This window comes from Symphalangus syndactylus, chromosome 20 (genome assembly GCF_028878055.3).
Source record: "Symphalangus syndactylus isolate Jambi chromosome 20, NHGRI_mSymSyn1-v2.1_pri, whole genome shotgun sequence".
Lineage (NCBI taxonomy): Eukaryota > Metazoa > Chordata > Mammalia > Primates > Hylobatidae > Symphalangus > Symphalangus syndactylus.
This window is the reverse complement of record NC_072442.2, coordinates 24777114-24797414: the sequence shown is the minus strand read 5'-3', so window position 1 is coordinate 24797414 and position 20301 is coordinate 24777114. Positions and strand designations below refer to the sequence as shown.

The 20301-nt window shown below is 43.5% G+C and overlaps 3 protein-coding genes across 3 annotated transcripts; 1 reads left to right on the top strand and 2 right to left on the bottom strand.

Moving 5' to 3' along the window:
• Nucleotides 1-914: 914 nt before the first annotated feature.
• Nucleotides 915-17986, bottom strand: LOC129469619 (leucine-rich repeat-containing protein 37A-like). The gene is made up of 7 exons (XM_063628614.1): nt 16875-17986; nt 10208-10279; nt 7004-7075; nt 6278-6358; nt 2716-2787; nt 2065-2148; nt 915-1674 (listed from the first exon to the last, which is right to left on the bottom strand). Exons 1-7 carry the CDS (start codon nt 17969-17971, stop codon nt 1251-1253), a joined length of 1902 nt encoding a protein of 633 aa, XP_063484684.1. The 5' UTR covers nt 17972-17986; the 3' UTR covers nt 915-1250.
• LOC129470407 (polycomb group RING finger protein 2-like) lies at nt 15577-16864 on the top strand. The gene has a single exon (XM_055258206.2). It carries the CDS (start codon nt 15609-15611, stop codon nt 16641-16643), a length of 1035 nt encoding a protein of 344 aa, XP_055114181.1. The 5' UTR covers nt 15577-15608; the 3' UTR covers nt 16644-16864.
• Nucleotides 17987-19107: 1121 nt separating the features above from the next.
• LOC134735201 (leucine-rich repeat-containing protein 37A3-like) lies at nt 19108-19878 on the bottom strand. The gene has a single exon (XM_063628622.1). It carries the CDS (start codon nt 19876-19878, stop codon nt 19108-19110), a length of 771 nt encoding a protein of 256 aa, XP_063484692.1.
• Between the last annotated feature and the right edge of the window lie 423 nt (nt 19879-20301).

Here is a 20301-nt window from a genome sequence, read left to right as displayed (position 1 = left end):
AACAGTATAGTAAAGAAGATATTTGCTCATGAACATTCAACATCACTAGCTATTAAATGCAAATTAAAACCACAATGAGATTCCACTACACATCTAGCAGTAGAAAGGTGAACATTTCTTTTAAAACTCAAATATAAGAATCTGCTGGGCTGGGACATGCATGGTGGCTCACGCCTGTAATCCCAGCATTTTGGGAGGCCAAGGCAGGTGGATCAAGTGAGGCCAGGAGTTTGAGACCAGCCTGGCCGACAAGACGAAACCCCATCTCTACTAAAAATATAAAAATTAGCTGGGCATGGTGGTGTGTGGCTATAATCCCAGTTACTCAGGAGGCTGAGGGAGGAGAATCGCTTGAACCTTGGAGGCCGAGGTTGCAGTGAGCTGAGATCTTGCTGCTGCACTCCAGCAACGACTCTGTCTCAAAAAAACATCTGCTGGGCAAGACATGGTGGTTCACGCCTGTAACCACAGCACTTTGGGAGGCCAGGGGGTGTGGATCAGTTGAGGTCAGGAGTTCAAGACCAGCCTGGCCAACATGGTGAAACCCTGTCTCTACTAAAAATATAAAAATTAGTTGGGTGTGGTGGTGGGTGCCTACAGCTACTTGGGAGGCCGAGGCAGGAGAACTGTTTGAACTCAGGAGGTAGAAGTTGCAGTGAGCCAAGATGGCACCACTGCACTCTAGCCTGGGGATACAGCAAGACTGTGTTGCAAAAAAAAAAAAAAAAATGCTGAAGATGTAGAACAACTGTGACTCTCATACAATGCTGGTGGAATTGTAAAATGGCACAGCCACTTTAGGAAACAGTGTAGCAGTTTCTTAAAAAGTTAAATATACACTAAGCGTGTGAACAATCCAACTCCTAGGTATTTACCCAAAGAAACGAAAACATAGGTTCACACAAAGACCTGTATATGAGTGTTTTTAGAAGTTTTATTCATAATTGCAAAAAATTGAAGCTACCCAAATGTCCATACATTGATGAATGGATAAACAAATTGATACATCCACACAACTGGAATACTACTCAGCCATAAAAAGTGGTGAAGAGTTGTCCCTCGGTGTCTGCAGGGGATTGGCTCCAGGACCCCCCGCAGATACCAAAGTCCACAGACGCTGATGTATTTTATATGGAATGACATAATACTTGATATAATAAATGACATAAGCCTCGGGTATACTTTAAATACCTAATACAGTGTAAATGGTATGTAAATAATTATACTGTGTTTTAAATTTTCTACTGTTTTTATTGTTGTATTTTATATATTTTATTTTTTCCAAATATTCTCCATCCATGGTTCGTTGAATCCATGGATGAGGAACCTGCAGACATGGAGGGCCAGCTGTACTGATAGGGGCAACAACAGAGATGGTAGCATAATCTCAAAAAAATTATGCTGAGTGAGGCCAGGCGAGGTGGCTCACACCTAACACATTGGGAGGCCAACGTTGGCGGATCACTTGAGGTCAGGAGTTCAAAACCAGTCTGGCCAGCATGGTGAAACTTCATCTCTCCTAAAAATACAAAAATTTGCTGGGCATGGTGGCACACGCCTGTAATCCCAGCTACTTGGGAGGCTGAGGCAGGAGAATCGCTTGAACCTGGGAGGTGGAGGTTGCAGTGAGCTGAGGTCATGCCTCTGCACTGCAGCCTGAGCGACACTGAGACGCTATCTCAAAAAAAATAAAAAACAATACTAAGTGAAAGAAGTCAAACGCAAGAGGCTACACGCCACATGATTTCATTTATAAGACTTTCTGAAAAAGACAAAACTAAAGGGACACAAATCAGAATAGTAGCTAACAGGGGCTGATGGTGGGAGGAAGGGATTGCCTACAAAGGGAAACGAGGAGCCTTTCTGAGGTGACAGAAATGCTTTATATTGGGAATGTGGTGGTGGTTATGTAACTATACATTTGTCAAAACTCATCAAACTATACAATTATAAAGGGTGAATGTTATATGAAAATTATATCTCAATAAATCTGACTTAAGAAAATAATAAAACAAACCTAAAAAACCAACTAAGTAAAAATAAACCTAAGAAAAAATAACTTACAGTTTTTGCAGTTCAACAGTCACCATGAGAATGTTCTTAAGTGTTGTGTGATGTGCGTTGTTCCCATGTCTCTGAAGAAGAAAGCTGAAACATTCATGATATGAACCCATTACAAAATTCTGTACTTCAAAAAATAGTTCAAAGGCATGTGATTACTTCAATTTTGGCTTCTCTATAAAACAAGCCACTTCAACAGTTTATTTGCCGTAAAATTCCAGAGAGATCTTATTAAAGAAATTTAAGTTGATCTACATCATCAAATTAATGAAATTTAAGAGAACTTACACTTTTTTACCATTATCTTACTTCTCATTTCATATTGCATTCACCCTTCTTGATTATTTACTCTTTTCTTCCTTTTTAGAATAATGAACACCTATTCCTCTTTGCTTTCTTGGTTAAATAATATTCCTCCATGTGTCTACATGTTCCAAATCTATACGGGTTCTTCCACACTATTCTCTTCCCCGCTGGCTGTCTTGATCATTATACATCCTTTCTTAATCCTTTTTTTGCCAATAACGTTTTTCAATAACTCAGTTAAAATTTAAATTATGACTTTTTAGCCTAAATGCAAAATACTTTATCTTCGATGACAAATTTAAAAAGCATAAATCATCTCATGATTCATGACAGTACTATAGTACTTACAGATATTTTAATGCCGGCAGTTCAAAGAGATATGGATCTTCGACAGCAGTCAGAAAATTGCGATTGAGAATTCTGAAAAATGCAATGAAATTAAAATTACCTGCATTTTCAATGTGTGAAACTGCATAAAAAGTCTATATTCATTTTTTGGTATGGAAATTTTAGGAAAAAAAATAATTTTCTGCTTTTACATAATAAATCACCATTAGACTCCGTAAAGCACTATTCCTTTGGGAACTACCTAGGTCTCTAGAGAATAAAGCAGAGGAGAGAAAGCAGAGAAGAAATAGAAAAAAAAAAAAACAAGAAGTGGATAGCAAAGAAAAAATGTGCCACAGAACTTTTCAGGTCAAAAACCCTAGAAATGACTATGTTGGTAGGAAGCCCTGACTCTGTAGGAAACACTATTTCTAGAGTCCTCCATAATTCAAGTTGTTTGTCCATAATTCAAGTTGCTTTTTTTTTTTTTTTTGGAGACGGAGTCTTGCTCTGTCACCCAGGCTGGACAGCAATGGCTCCATCTTGGCTCACTGCAACCTCCACCTCCCGTGTTCAAGCAATTCTCTTGCCTCAGCCTCCTGAGTAGCTGGGATTACAGGTGCCCACACCCACGCCCAGCTAATTTTTGTATTTTTAGTAGAGACGGGGTTTCATCATGTTGGACAGGCTGGTCTCAAACTCCTAACCTCAGGTGATCCACCCCCCTCAGCCTACCAAACTGTTAGGATTACAGGCGTGAGACACTGCACCTGAGTGCTTGCCTTTTATCATTATAAAGTTTTTTAAATTTATGGTTTAATTTGCACAGTTAAGGAAAAAAAATAAGACCAATTCTTTTGCTTTACAGCCAAGGGAAAAGGGATAAATCTAAGAGGAGGAACTGGTCAAAACCATACTCCCATCACATACTCCCACTTGTCTCCTTGTATGACATCACAGCCTTTGTTACACTGCATGTAAACACCTGTCTATTTGTCAGTCTCCGGGCTACCAGCTCCTTGAGGGCAGAGACCACATCGTATTGTCATTGTCATCCCTGTGCCTGGCATGATGTCTGAAATTTACTAGAGATTTAATAAATGTTTATTGAATAAACAAATGACATTTTATTTATCTGTCAATAAAATGAATAAATTCATTTTGATGTGAATTTTTATTCCAAAATGCTGGAATCTATTTTCTTTTTAATTCTTTAAAGTGAACAAGAAAAAGAAAAGAAACAGGAAGAAATAAAAGAAAATCATCTTTTAGGTTAACCCAAGAATCATCACTGTACTTTTGCAGAAATTATAAAAATAATAATTATTACAGTGAGTATCTATTAGGCTGCTACGTATTTGTGATCAGCATTTCACATTTCATTCTCACAATAACCTTATGTGGTAGATATTATTATTGCCCTATTTTATAAATGAGGAAACTGAGGCACAGAGAGGTTACATAACTTGTCCTAGGTCACCAAGTTATTAAGAAGCAAAGCTGTAATCTGAACTCATGTGCTTAATCTGTATGAAGAAAAAAGGTTTACTTTAACCTTATGGTTTTACAATTCTTTGTTTTCTTTCTTTCTCTTTCTTCAGTTCCCTCCCTCCCTCCTTCTTTCCCCTCCCTCCCTTCCCTCCCTCCCCTCCTTCCCCTCCCTGCCTCCCTCCCTTCCTCCCTTCCTTCCTTCCATCTTTTGAGTTAAAGTTTCCATTTACTGGCTGGGCCTGGTGGCTTAGGCCTATAATCCCAGCACTTTGGGAAGCAAGGCGGGTGGATCATCTAAGGTCAGGAGTTCTAGACCAGCCTGACCAACGTGGTAAAACCCCATCTCTGTCGGAGTCTTGCTCTGTTGCCCAGGCTTGAGTGCAATGGCATGACCTTGGCTCACTGCAACCTCTGCCTACTGGGTTCAAGTGACTCTCCTGCCTCAGCCTCCTGAGTAGCTAAGATTACATGTGCCCACAACCACACCCAGCTAATTTTTGTATTTTCAGTAGAGACAGGGTTTCACCATGTTGGTCAGGCTGGTCTTGAACTCCTGACTTCAGGTGATCCACCCACCTCAGCCTTCAGAAGTGCTGGAATTACAGGCATGAGCCACTGCTCCCGGTCACCAGATTCTTATGTGGGACTCCCAGTGTTATAAAGTGCTTAGTAGAGGTGGTGAGTTTAAGACATTTGTATTGATGCTACCTAAACCTCTTGGTGGAGGGACATAATGAGCCTGTTCTCTGGTGTGAGGGCAAAAGAAAAACAGACCCTCAGTGTCTCTTCCCTAAGTTAAGCATCAGCAAATTAATGAAGACAGAGAGGAGCGTCTGCAGAAACTTCTGCTCTAATCCAGACACATCCTGAACATCTCCCTCTACCTCAAAATGAACTGTGTGAAACTGGATTTCTAAACCACAAGAAAGACGGAAAGTATTTTCTAAAGTCAGATGTAGAGGAGAATCTTCACTTTGAGTCTAAAATCCCTTTCAGGCCATTGAATATACCCACTCGGATTTGCTGGGTATGTTATACAGAGAAATCATAGAATTTTTGCACTTACGGCAGAAGAGTAGTCAGGAAAGTACATGGAATTAAAATAGAGCGACGTATTTTCTTTACAAAATTTTTTTTTGCACAATAGCGTAACATAAACACCATTTTGGCCAGGCATGGTGGCTCACACCTGTAACCACAGCACTTTGGGAGGCTAAAGTGGGCAGATCACCTGAGGTCACAGGAGTTCGAGACCAGCCTGGAGGGGTGGTTGGAGTGTGATGGGCACAATCTCGGCTCACTGCAACTTCCACACAATCTCGGCTCACTGCAACTTCCACCTCCTGAATTCAAGCCATTCTCGACCCTCAGCCTCCCGATAGCTGGGATCACAGGCACCTGCCACGACGACCTGCTCATTTTTGTATCTTTAGTAGAGACGGGGTTTCGCTATGTTGGCCAGGATGGTCTCAAACTCTTGACCTCAAGTGATCCTCCCACCCCGGCCTCCCAAGGTGCTGGGATTATAGGCATAAGCCACTATGTCCGGCCCTACACTTTGGATTTAACTTTGATTCCTGCTCATATGCAGAGTTTCAAACTGCTTAAATGTCTGCAACATTTAGCTGCAAGGAAGAAAGCTTAACACAAAGTCCTTCAGGGAGCAAAAAACTGCACCACTACGCCCAGCTAATTTTTGTGTATTTTTAGTAGGGATGGGGATTCACTATGTTGGCCAGGCTGGTGTTGAACTCCAGACCTCAGGTGATCCACCCCCCTCAGCTCCTAAAGTTCTGGGATTACAGGCCTGAGCCACCCCACCCAGCAACAAGGCTAATTTGAGGGTCACTTGTTTGATGCCTTTTCTTGCCCATGCCATAGGTCAGAACTAGGACAAGCAGAGCAGGTCATATACAAGCTGTGTAAGTCTCCTGGCCTCTTTTTACCTTAGTTTCCCCATTCGAGAAAAACAGATGGATCTTAAGACACGCTTTTCAGAGTTCATAATGGGCTTATACCCAGCTAACCAATAATTGTATGAGTTTTCATACAAAATAGTTGTTTACACGTATTCATCTTCTATTTCACTTACAAGTTGTGTAAAAACTGCATTCCGTGCCAGGCCTGAAATGTTCCAAAGCTCAGTTCCGTAATTAAATTGCAGCCCAGATTTCTACAAAAAAAGACATAAGCCAAAGGAAAAAAAAGTTATTTCAGAACATTTATCATTTGCTGTGAGCCTAATTTACATAGGATGGAACATAACCTCAGTCCTTTGTGCGCTAAGGAAATCTCGCTGTGGAAGATACTGGCTTATGATTTATACTTTAACACTGCACATGTGGTGCATTAGGTACAAAACAGTGAACGCTCAGTAAGTACCTGTGTTGAATGATCTTTATTTCTCTAGAACAGGATTTCACAACTTCAGTACCATCGACATTTTGGACTATGTAACTCTTTGCTGTGGCAGTTTGTCTTATACTTTGTAGGATGTTTAGCAGCATCTCTGGCCTCTGCCCACCAGATGCCAGGAGCACAACCACAGTTTTGTCAAGCAAAACTGTCTCTGGACTTTACCAAATGGCACCTGAGTACAAAATCACACCAGTTGAGAACCACTGCTCTCTGACGATTCACTATGATCTGTGTAATAATTCTCACACTAATCTTTGCTAGAGACAAAAAGGACTTGCTGTATAATTTAGGACATTTCTACTGGTCAAATTTTAATCATATTTCAAAATGAATAGCAAAGAGGTTTATAATTAAGTTTTATAAAAATTCCAAATGTAATAAAGTTAGATTTGTAACTTATATAAACTGCAAAAATGGTAGTGGTTCAAATGTATGTCTTTCAATAGACTGTATTTTATTGCAGGATAAATCTCTAGGAAAAATAAAAGGAAAATATTGCCTTGATAAGTTATCAGTGTTGACTAGTATGAATAACAGCAAGAGTTTAGAATAATATTGAATACACATTTTTCATCTCGACTCTAAACGTTTGGAACTGTATTTGAGCTTTCCAGAGCCCCTTACCCTGCCCGTACCTCTCCTAAACTCTCATCTTCATACTTTTAATAAATAAAATATACAACTTAATAGACTTTGGAATTAATTTTTCCTGAGAGCAGTAGACTTGGCTACATGCCCTTTTGTAGTCTTATCAAATCCTATATTATGAGTTCAAAGTTTTTATATACAGTTTCTAATATTAAAATGAATAGCCTCACATTGAATAGCCTCACATTTATACACCTTCCTAGTTTAGGTTTGTTTTCCTACGCCAGTTCAGTATCAGAAGAAATAAAAGACATCCTTTCACAGCATTTGAAAGGAAGTTACCCCTTTACTGAATACATAACTTGGAACTAATATTCAAATCATATTAATACCATTAATTTCTATCGTATTAGTAGAAATTCCTTTTTGGTTTTATATTGCTTTAATATTTCATGAAAGCAATTTCTTCAGCTATACAGTGATGGGGCTTTTCCCTCCCTCTTTACCTGGATGGTGTAACGTTGTCTGGCTGATGTCTCCATCTCTAGTCTCTCCCTTCCTAAACTATCCTGCACACAGTCATCATATAAACTCTCCAGAAGTGGCTTGCAAAGACCAGCACCTCCTGGGAAATTATTGAGGATGCAAATTCTTGGTCCCACTCTAGACCAACTGAATCAATAACTATGAGGGTGGAGTCCAGAACTGAGTTCTAACGTGCCCCCTCAATGATTGTGATGCAGATCCATCTTACAGCACTGCTGTGATAACACAGTACCCCATGATGGCTCCTCACTTGGCATTCAAAGCCCTAGAAGATCTGGCTCCAATTTCCTACTCTCCCTCCTTGTAATCTACAGGTACTCATGGCATTCCTCGAATACTTTCCTGTGTTTTGCCCTTCTCCAAGTTAAAATATTGTCTCCAAGATGTCTGTCCGATGCTACACAATGGCCCTTCAATGTCCTATTCAAATGGGATTGTTCTAGTAACATCTTCCTGGGTCCAAACTGAAGTCATTTTCCCCTCTTCTATGCTTCAGAAACAATTTATCCTTCCTAGTGCCAACATCCATTTCTTCTTCTTAATGTAGTTATTTTTCATCCCATTTTTTCTGAGCATAAACTCCTTGAAAGCATGGACTAGGTCTTGCTCATCTGCATTGCTCATCATGTTTAAAACTGACACATGGAAATAAAGTAAATTCAAATATTTGTAAAACAAATGAATAGCTGGCTGGGCGCGGTGGCTCATCCCTGTAATGCCAGCACTTTGGGAGGCTGAGACGGGCGGATCACAAGGTCAGGATATCGAGACCATGCTGGCTAACAAGGTGAAACCCCGTCTCTACTAAAAATACAAAAAATTAGGTGGGTGTGGCGGCGTGTGCCTGTAGTCCCAGGTACTCGGGAGGCTGAGGCAGGAGAATGGCGTGAGCCAAGGAGGCGGAGCTTGCGGTGAGCCGAGATCGCGCCACAGCACTCCAGCCTGGGCGACAGAGCGAGACTCTGTCTCAAAAAAAAAAAAAAATGAATGAAAGAATGAATGAATGAATGAATGGCTGGGGGAGTGAGTAGAAGGAAAATGATTATTTTAAAGCAAATGTAGTTTTATTACTTCCTGGCCTCTGTAGCACTTTGGCATCCACTTGAGGGTCTTTACACCCACTTTCCTTAAGCCTTTCACATTTGAAAGAATCTGTTTGCAAAAGAGCATCACTAGGCCGAGCGTGGTGGCTCACGCCTGTAATCCCAGCACTTTGGGAGGCCGAGGCGGGTGGATCACGAGATCAGGAGATCAAGACCATCTTGGCTAACACGGTGAAACCCCGTCTCTACTAAAAAAATACAAAAAATTAGCCAGGCGCGGTGGCAGGCGCCTGTAGTCCCAGCCACGTGGGAGGCTGAGGCAGGAGAATGGCGTCAACCTGGGAGGCGGAGCTTGCAGTGAGCAGAGATCATGTCACTGCAGTCCAGCCTGGGCAAAAGAGCGAGACTCCGTCTCAAAAAAAAAACAAAAAAGAGCATCACTAATAAGCTTAATAAGGATTAATGACATACACACCTCTATGGACATAAGATAAGAATCAAGCTTTCATAGCTATTGAACATAGTATCTTCTTGTCTCTAAACAGACAGAAATACTATGCAGGTATCCCTTTCTTGGTAACAGGGCTGGGGAGATAGTTATTGTGTAATTAGTGAAGAGTTAGGGGCATTTCTGATATGCTGCTTAGTGTAAACATTTCTAGCTCTACCACTTAACCATCATTTCAAACATCTGTGTTAATATAACAATTCTCGAAATGAAATCCTTAATACTAGTCTATTCTTTTGGTAGCTTAATATTCTTGATAATATTATTTCCATAATTCAGCTGATTTCAAATATTTAAATGTTAATTTAATTCTGATTAAATTACCAAAAAATTCTGGATTAATGATGCTCAAATGAATGTAGATGCTCCATATTTTCTTCTCCTTTAGGCAACAATCTGACGTTAACTTTAATTCCTTTCATCCTACTAAACCAACTTTTTCAAATCTTTTTTTGTGAAGGTCAGACAGTAAATATTTTAAGGCTTTGTGGGCCCTGTATGATCTCTCTCGCATATTTCTCTTTTTTCTTTCACAGTCCTTTAAAAATGCAAAAACCATTCTTAACTTAATAGGCTATTACAAAATAGACCTTAGGTTAGATTTGATCTATTGGCTGTAGATTGAATAGAAGAAGATGGTATGTAAATCCTTATGAAACAAGGTTCATATGGGTGTCAGTCACTGCTCAGATCTTCTTACCATGTGAAATTTTTTCTGTCTGTATTTTGTCTGCATAATTTAAAAACTGAAAATGCATAGGACATAGCTAATGCTATAGATGGGCTGAGACCTATACAAACTTACAGAATTGCAGAATTTTATTGCTGGAAGAAATCTTAGAGATTATCTAATTTGAACCCCTTATTCATTTGAAAGATAATATGATTAAAAACTGAAAAATATGATTAACTAACTTACAAATACTGGAGGGATAGCAGGCCTTCAAATGAATCCTTATGTAATTCAGTCAAATAATTTTCACTGAGAATTCTAGAAAATGAAAAAGTTATTTCTAGATTAAAATGCAAACTACGACTATTTGCTACACAGGACTATCTCCTGCATGTGGAGGAAAACTGGGTCATGGTCATTTCAAGATGGTGGTATCTGCTCTGCTTTCATTCAAACCTTTTATTCCATTCTCCTTTCTGTGTCCATCTCTCTCCACCACCACCACCACACACACAGGCAAGCACACACACACACATGCAATCACACAGACACACATGCAAGCACACACACACACATGCAAGCACGCACACACATGCAAGCACAGACACACACATGCAAGCACGCACAGGCAAACACACACACATGCAAGCACACACACACATGAAAGCACACACACACATGCAAGCACACACACACAGGCAAGCACACACACACATGCAAGCACACACACACATGTAAACACACACACATGCAAGCACAGACACACACATGCAAGCACACACACACATGCAAGCACACACACACAGGCAAGCACACACACACATGCAAGCACACACACACAGGCAAGCACACACACATGCAAGCACGCACACACACATACAAGCACACACACATGCAAGCACACACACACATGCAAGCACACACACACATGCAAGCACGCACACACATGCAAGCACAGACACACACATGCAAGCACGCACAGGCAAACACACACACGCAAGCACACACACACATGCAAGCACACACACACATGCAAGCACACACACAGGCAAGCACACACACAGGCAAGCACACACACACATGCAAGCACACACACATGCAAGCAAACACACACACATGCAAGCACACACACACACATGCAAGCACACACACACATGCAAGCACAAACACACATGCAATCACAAACACACATGCAAGCACGCACAGGCACACACACACATGCAAGCACACACACACAGGCAAGCACACACACACATGCAAGCACACACACATGCAAGCACACACACACACGCAAGCACACACTCACAGACAAGCACACACATACACAGGCAAGCACACACACACATGCAAGCACACACACACATGCAAGCACACAGACACAAGCACACCGCTCCACTCTTCCCACCAAATTGTATCTTTAATGACTCCTCTCTAGATCATAATATACCTTTCAGAATCCAACTCTGGGTGGCACCAAGATCAGCAGAACCTCCATTTCCTTCTCTCTCTTCCCAAACCTTATTATGAAAGCCCCACATGGGACCATGTCAGGGCTGCAAGTGAAGCCATTCAACATTTTTCCCCCATCAAAAATCTTTGAGAAGTACAATGTGCATAAAGTGCACATAACATAAAAGTTGTTTATATTTAATTTAATTTAATTTTCTGAGACAAGGTCTCATTCTGTTACCCACACTGGTCTCAAACTCCTGACTCAAGTGATCCTCCTGCCTCCGCCCCCCAAAGTGTTGGGATTGCAGACATGAGCCACCTCACCTGGCCAAATATTCAGTTTAATAATTATAAAGCAGATACCCATGTAAACATTGTTACAAAAGATTATTGCTAGCATCCCAGAAGCCCCAGTGTGCCCCTTTCCAATCATATTCCTCTCTCTAACCCTAATAGGTAACCACCATCCTGACTTTTGTAATAATTTTCTTGCTTTTAAAATGTAGTCCTGGCCTGGCGTGGTGGCTCACGCCTGTAATCCCAGCACTCTGGAAAGTCAAAGCACGTGAATCACCTGAGGTCATGAGTTCGAGACCAGCCTGTCCAACATGGTGAAACTCTGTCTCTACTAAAAATATAAAAATTAGCTGGGCGTGGTGGTGGGCACCTGTAATTCCAGCTACCCAGGAGGCTGAGGCAGGAGAATCCCTTGAACCCAGGAGGTGGAACTTGCAGTGAGCCAAGATCGCACCATTAAACTCCAGCCTGGGCAACAAGAACAAAATTCTGTCTCAAAAAATAAATAAAGCAATTCTCCTGCCTCAGCTTCCCAAGTAGATGGGATTATAGGCACCCGCCACCACACCTGGCTAATTTTTGTATTTTCAGTAGAGATGGGGTTTCGCCATATTGGCCAGGCTGGTCTCAAACTCCTGACCTCTGGTGATCCGCCTCCCTCGACCTCCCGAGGTGCTGGGGTTACAGGCGTGAGCCACTACACCTAGCATGTGTTTTATTTTTAATTTAGAACTCATGTATGTCTTATCTATATAAGTCAAACTAATGATGTGACACAAACTGTTGTGAAAAATGTTACTTCGAATGTAAGCATTTCTTCCAAAATCATTTCTGTGTCTAAACTAATTCCTTCTATAAATCAGTAAGAAAATGATAATTCAACAGGAAAACGAATGAAGGACAGAAAGCTCGGAGAAGAAACACAAATGTTCAAGAAACATATAAACATATTTAAATTCATGAGTAATCAGAAATATTCAAATCTGGATGGAATCCCTTTTATTCATCCATAACTTCAGCAAAAAGTTGGCGAACACCCAGCAGTGAAAAGGTGTGGGGAAATGAATGCTGTCATATTCTGCTGACAATAGAGTCGGTTGGCACAACATTTTTGAGGACAATTAAAATTTTATATCTACATAGTCTTCACCCCAACTCTCCCATTTCTAGATATCTATGCTACAGGAATACTTGCCCACTAAGCATAATCTAAACATTCATCAATGGGGAACTTATTAAATAAACTATGATGCATCCATGCCATGGATTATGCAGGAGTTTAAATCAATGGGGTGACCTTCTAAGTCCTAGGAAGGAAAGAAATTATGAAGTGAAAGAATATCATATAAGTGATACCATGAAGTGAAAGAATCAAGTTGCAAGATGTTACCATTTATGTAAGGAAAAAAGGTTTTAAAAACCACACAGCAAATCTATTTTGCTTTATGTAAATATGTATGTAGGCAAATGGGGAAAAGTCTGGAAGCATGTATACTAAAGGCAGAGTAGCATTACCTCAGGGATGAGGGAGTAGGGCACAAGGAGGGTTTTTGTTATACCTGTTATTGCATTTTTATACATTAAAAATAGAATCATGGGCTGGAGATGGTGGCTCACACCTGTAATATGAGCACTTTAGGAGGCCAAGGTGGGAGGATCACTTGAGCCCAGGAGCTCAAGACCAGCCGAAGCAACATAGGAAGACCCTGTCTCTACAAAAAATACAAAATTAGGTGGGCGTGGTGGCATGCACCTGTGGTCCCACCTACTTGGGAGGCTGAGGTGGGAGGATCACTTGCGCCTGGGAGGTGAAGGCTGCAGTGAGATGTGATTGTGCCACTGCACTCCAGCCCAGGGGCAAAGTAAGACCCTGTCTCTGAAAAAAAAAAAAAAAGAGGAAAAAAAAAGAATATAACCATGTATTATTTGTATGATAAAAAATAAATTTAAATTGCCTCTTAGAGAGAGCGTAACAAATTTAATTTTAAAATAACCATAGGTTTGCAATCCACAGAGGTTGATTTGGAGTATGGAGGGGAAATATCTTTTCTCAGAGGTATGGACCTCAAAATTCTGGACCAAGAAGGATCTTACAATGCAGTTAGTTTTTTGTCATATTTGGAGAGAATATACTCACAGTTTCTCGGTCCAACTGTATGCTTTCCATACATTTCCATCAATGTATGAAATATAGCTTTCTTAGAAATTTCTGTGAAGAAAGGCAGTTTATATCCTTGAATAGGCAGGAAAAGAATGAACAGGATAAATAAAAGAATCATGGCAATCTTGTCGGGGAAATTCAGAAACAGAAAATAACACCTGCTTTCTCATTTCCAGAGCTATCAGCTTCCCAGTTTGCACAATTCATCAAGAAATAATGCGAGGTCACTGGCACAAATGATGAGGCATCTCCCGGAAGCTTAACTTCCTATCTATCCCATCTCTTGGACAGATGATGCCAGTTAATTACTTTGAATGTAAGTACTTTATCCAAAAGCACTTATGTGTCTAAACACACTCCTACAAATCAACACAAAAATGTTAAATAATTCAACAGAAAAATGGGCATAAGCTTATCTTTATCGATAAATAAGTAGAAAGAAACCGTATGCCAGGTAACACCAAAGCTTTGCCCTCTGTTGAAATATCCTAGGATTTTTCTTTCTCTTATTACAACTGATCTGATTTAACCCCTTCACACTTTACTCCTACATTTTGCTAGACCTTTCTATTTTGTCTCCCTGAAATAAGCTTTTCCTTTTGGGCACTCTACATATGGATTCTAAAATAATCCTTTGCATGTCTCCACTTGAACATAAAGCAAAAAACAAAATAAAATAAAATAATCTTCCTGTTTTAATCATTTAATCTCTCTTGCTTGGAAACTTTCAATGGCTTTCCATACCTCATTTAAGACCCAAGTAAACTTTTAGCTTATCCATGTAGCTTTCCCTGATCTCCACACCTCAAGGATCACAGATTCTGGTAAGTTCTAGCACCGATGGCATGCATTATCTTTTAGTAATTAATTATATATACCTCCCTTTTTATGCCTATTCTCTTTCTTCCCTCCTATCATTTTCATGTTCTGCAGACAGTAGCATACTTGGTCCTTGGTTTGACACAAAATGAGTGCTACATATAAAAAGCCAGGGACAAAGATGAGTTCTGGACATAACTAAAGGACTGAGTAATCATGTTAACAGCCAACACTCCTACATATGCTAGGCACTGATGAAGTGTTTCATATATTCCCTCACCTAAATTTCACAACAATCCTATGAAATGGTAAGTAGCATAATCCCCAGTTTAAAGGTGAGGAAATTGAGTCACAGAACAGAATAACTTGCTCTGGATCACCAAGCTAATAAGCAGACCTGGGTTCAAACTCAGGCAGCCTGGATCCAGAATCAACTCTTAACCACTTAGAGCATCATCACTGAGATCGGGAGAGTGACAGGCTGCTGTAAAGAGGATGAAGCAAAAATAGGAGCAGAGCAGCAGTTAAACAATGATGTGATGGGGCTAAATAAAAATGGATAAGAAAATGAGTAAGAGTAAAAGACTGGAGTAAAAGTAAAAGACTGGGGAATGGGTCTAACACTAAAGGAGAATGAGGAGAAGGGAGAGTTGACAAGCAAAGGTGAAAGCAGAAAGTCAGTTGTCAGTACGGCTTGGGGAGATAAAGAAAGCCCAGGAAGGCCTCCAGGAAAAGGCTGCCATGTCAGGCAAGACACAGAGGACGGTTTCTCCCCTCCCGCCGCCCGGGCGAGCAACAGGGCTGCAGACCCCCTCCCCTCCCTTCCCTCCCTCCCTCCCATCACCCCCTCCCCGAGACCCACCAGACCCCGAACCCAGGGCGACGCTCCCCAGTCCCCCCACCCCCGACCCTGGAATCATGCATCGGACTACACGGATCAAAATCACACAGCTGATCCCCCACCTCATGTGTGCCCTCTGCGGGGGGTACTTCATCGAGGCCACCACTATCTTGGAGTGCCTGCATTCCTTCTGCAAAACCTGCATTGTGCGCTACCTGGAGACCAACAAATACTGCCCCATGTGTGACGTGCAGGTCCATAAAACCCGGCCGCTGCTGAGCATCAGGTCTGACAAAACCCTTCAAGACGTTGTCTACCAATTGGTCCCTGGCCTTTTTAAAGATGAGATGAAGCGGCGGCGGGATTTCTATGCAGCGTACCCCCTAACGGAGGTCCCCAACGGCTCCAGTGAGGACCGCGGCGAGGTCTTGGAGCAGGAGAAGGGGGCTCTGAGTGATGATGAGGTTGTCATCCTCTCCATCGAATTCTACGAAGGTGCCAGGGACCGGGATGAGAAGAAGGGCCCCTTGGAGAATGGGGATGGGGACAAAGAGAAAACAGGGGTGCGCTTCCTGCGATGCCCAGCAGACATGACCGTCATGCATCTCGCCAAGTTTCTCCGCAACAAGATGGATGTGCCCAGCAAGTACAAGGTGGAGGTTCCGTATGAGGACGAGCCACTGAAGGAATACTACACCCTCATGGACATCGCCTACATTTACCCCTGGCGGCGGAACGGGCCTCTCCCTCTCAAGTACTATGTCCAGCCAGCCTGCAGGCGGCTCACCCTAGCCATGGTGCCCACCCCCTCCAAGGGCACCAACACCAGCGGGGCGTCCGAGTGTGAGTCAGTCAGCGACAAGGCTCCCAGCCCTGCCACCCTGCCAGCCACCTCCTCCTCCCTACCCAGCCCAGCCACCCCATCCCATGGCTCCCCCAGTTCCCATGGGCCTCCAGCCACCCACTCCACCTCCCCCACTCCCCCTTCGACAGCCAGTGGGGCCACCACAGCTGCCAACGGGGGTAGCTCAAACTGCCTGCAGACACCATCCTCCACCAGCAGGCGGCGCGAGATGACTGTCAACGGCGCTCCCGTGCCCTCCTTAACTTGAGGCCAGGGACCCTCTCCTTTCTTCCAGCCAAGCCTCTCCACTCCTTCCACTTTTTCTGGGCCCTTTTTTCCATCTCTTCTACTTTCCCCAGCTCTTCCCACCTTGGGGGTGGGGGGCGGGTTTTATAAATAAATCTATATAGATATGTACATAGGAAAAACCAAATATATATACGTATTTTCTATGGAAAAAAAAAGACACAGAGGACGATTGAGGAAAGGTGATTCTTACAAGATAGTGAAGGTGCCATTGTAGGTGTTGGGCTCTGGCACAGGCACTTGGTGAGGCCTCTGCTTTGGGCTGAGATCAACACATGACAGAGTCTCATCTCCGCAGGTACAGAGCTCACATATGTTGGTGCTTGTGGAGGCCTTCTGTTCCTCTAGTGCAGTTTCAGACTGCACCAATGAATCCTGCGAAGATTCTAACATTGTAGGTGGACCTGTGACTTCGGTCAGGCTTTGATGCAGAGTCTGAACCTGGTCTGGATGAGGAGCTGTAGTCTTCTCCAGGACTGTGGAATGTGCAATCTCTGGAGTGGGTTCTGGAGTTATGGCAAGCCCCGGGTCTGGAGGCTGAGCTGAGGTTTCCTCCGTGGTTGGAGACGGTTTAACCTCTGCAGTAGGCTCTGTAGTTGTGCTAAGCTCCAGGTCCAGAGGTTGAACTGTGGCTTCAGTCAGGTGTGAATGCTGAGCCTGACCCTTGTCTGAAGGTGGAAGTGTCACCTCAGGGTGTTCTGGAGGAAGAGCTGTAGTCATCAGGGCTGTAGACGGTTCAACCTCTGTTGTGGATTCTGGAGTGATGGTAATCTCTAGATCCAAAGGTTGAACTGTGGCTTCAGTCAGGTGTGAATGCTGAGTCTGAACCTGGTCTGGATGTGGAAGTGTCACCTTAAGATGATTTGGAGGAACTATAGTCCTCTTCAGGGGTGTAGAATGTTCAACTTCCATAGTGGGTTTTGGAGTGACGGTAAGTCCCAGGTCCAAAGGTTGAACAGTGACACTGGGCAATGTTGAGTGCTGAGCTGGATCCTGGCCTGGTGTTGTGACTGTGACCTCATAATGAGCTGGAGGCTGAGCTGCTACTTCCTTAGGTGGCTCTGGAAGCTGAACTGGGACCATTTGCTGCCTTGAAGGTTCTACCTCCTTAGGGGACTCTGGAGCCTGAACTGTGGCCTCCTGCTGGGTCAGAGAAGGTTCTGCCTCCATAGAGAGTTCTGGAATCTCAGCTGGAACCTCCTGCTGAGTTACAGATGGTTCTACCTCCTGAGGAAACTCTGGAGGCAAAGATGGGGCCATCTGCTGGGTCAGAGAGGGTTCTATAACCATAGCGGGGTCTGAAGACTGAGCAGGGACCGCCTGCTGGACTGGAGAGGATTCTACCTCTTTAGGTGGCTTTAAAAGCCGAGTTGGGGCCTGCTGTAGGACTGCAGATGGTTCGAACTTCTCAGGTGGCTCTGATGGCTGAGCTGATATTTCCCACTGTGGTGGAGGACTGACCTATTCAGTTGACTTCCGAGGATGACCCAAGGCTTCCTGCTGGGTTGCAGATGGTTCAACTTCCTTAGGGGGCTCTGGTGGCTCCTCTGGGAACCTTGCTGGACTGGAGAAGGTTCTGCCTCCTTAGGGGGATCTGGAGTCTGAGCTGTGGCCTCTTGGTGGACTGGAGATTCAATCTTTTCAGGAGAATGCAGAGGCGGGGAAGGGAGATCAGGCTGGGCTGGAGAAAAGTCAGCCTGTTCAGTGGGAATAGGAGGGTTGTCCTGCTGGACTGGAGAAGGTTCTACCCCCATAGTGACTGCTGTAGGTTTGGTAAGCTCCCTATCTAGATGTAGATATGACACATCTAGAGGTGAACCTATTGCTTCATCATTCAGTGAACTTCCAAAGTCTGAGGAGAGCTGAGTTGGAGGCTGAGATGTGGGCTCTTTATGGACTGGAGGAAGTTCATAATTTTCACGTCTACTTAGCTGCTGAATTATAATCTCTTCCTGGTCTTTCAAATGTTGAAACTGCTCAGGGGACATTAAAGGCTGAGCTGGGGCCCCTTGTTGGGTTAACATTTCAACCTGATTAGGGAAATCTGGAGTCATGGTAACCACGTGATCCACAGGTTTAATAGTGATATTGTGCAGTATTGGAGGCTGAAATTGATCATGACTTAGAGGGGAAACTGCTACCTCATGATGCTGTGGAGGCTGAGCTACAACTTCCTTAGGGAGCTCTGGAGTCTGAGCTGGGGCCTCCTGCTGGGTTAGAGAAGACTCACCCTCCTCAGCGGTCTGTGGATGCTTAGCTGCAGCCTCCTGCTGGGTCGGAGAGGGGTTCTCATTAATTAATCTCTATTAATAGGTTCTGGAGATTGAACTGAAGTCTCCCGTTGGACTGCTAAATGTCCAGCCTCTTCTGATGACTCTGGAGGCAGAGGTGTGTCCCCGTGCTGGATGGTGGGAGGTTCTACATCATTACCTGGCCGAGAGTTGATGGACTGGAGAAGTTTCCACCTCTGCACTAGGCTCTGTTGCTATGGTGAGCTGCACGTCTGGAGGCTTAACAGAGACATTGGGAAAATCTGAATGCTGCATTTGATGGTGACCTGGAGGTGAAACTGGGACTTCATGATGTTCTGGGGGCTGAGCTGGGGTCTCCTGCTGGGCTGGAGAAGATTCAACCTCCCCAGAAGACTCAGAAGGCTCAGCTGGCTGCTCCTGTTCACTGGGGAAAAGTTCAGGATCCATAGGAGGACCTGGAGGCTCAGTTGGGGCCTCCTGTTGGGTTGCAGAAGGTTCCACCTCCTCTGGAGGCTGAACTGGGGCCTCCTGCTGAGCTTGGGAAGATTCTGTCTCATTTTTAGGCTCTGAAGTCATCGTAACCTTCACATCTGCCGGTTTAACTGTAATGTTGGGCAAGTTATAATGAGCTTGATCCTCACCTGGAGGTTGAACTGTCACTTCATGATTCAGTGGAGTTTGAGCTAGACTCTCCACAGAGGACTCTGGAGGCAGAGCCAGGGCCTCCTGCTGGGTTGAAGGTTCTACCTCCTGAGGGAGCTGTGGAAGCTGTGCTGGGGCTTCTTCCTGGAGTGAAGAGGACTGGATGTCTTTCAGGGTCTCTGGATTTTGAGTTTTGGACTCTAGATGGAATTGAGAAAGTCCAACTTGCTCAGGAGGCCCTGGAGGCTCATCTGCATTCACCCGGAGTTCTGGAGGCAGGCTGACGGGATACAGTGTGTCCATACTCGAATATTCATCCTGCAGAGTCTGTTTCTGACGCTGAGGTTTGGATAATTGGTGTGGAATCCCAACAATCTCAGCAAGACCCCAACGCTCAGCTAGATCTTTCTTCACATTCTTGGGCAAAACAACAAATTTGGTTCGTTTTGAAATCTTACTGTCTAGTCAAACAAGTATTTCATCTGCCTGATGACCTGCAGCCCGATCTAGATCTGCAGTTTGAACCTTACTTTTGAGGCAAGGAAGCTGAACTGGGGTCTCCTTCTGATCCCCGTCCAGCAGTGGAACCACCTCTGGGAGCCTTTCTTGTGGAGTCAGCTTGTCATTTAAATCCTGGTGTGCAGCCAAGAACTGCTCTGGCCCCAGGGGCAGCTCTCCAGCTAAATCCGTGTCCAGGAATGGAACCAAATTTTCAGTCAATTCCTG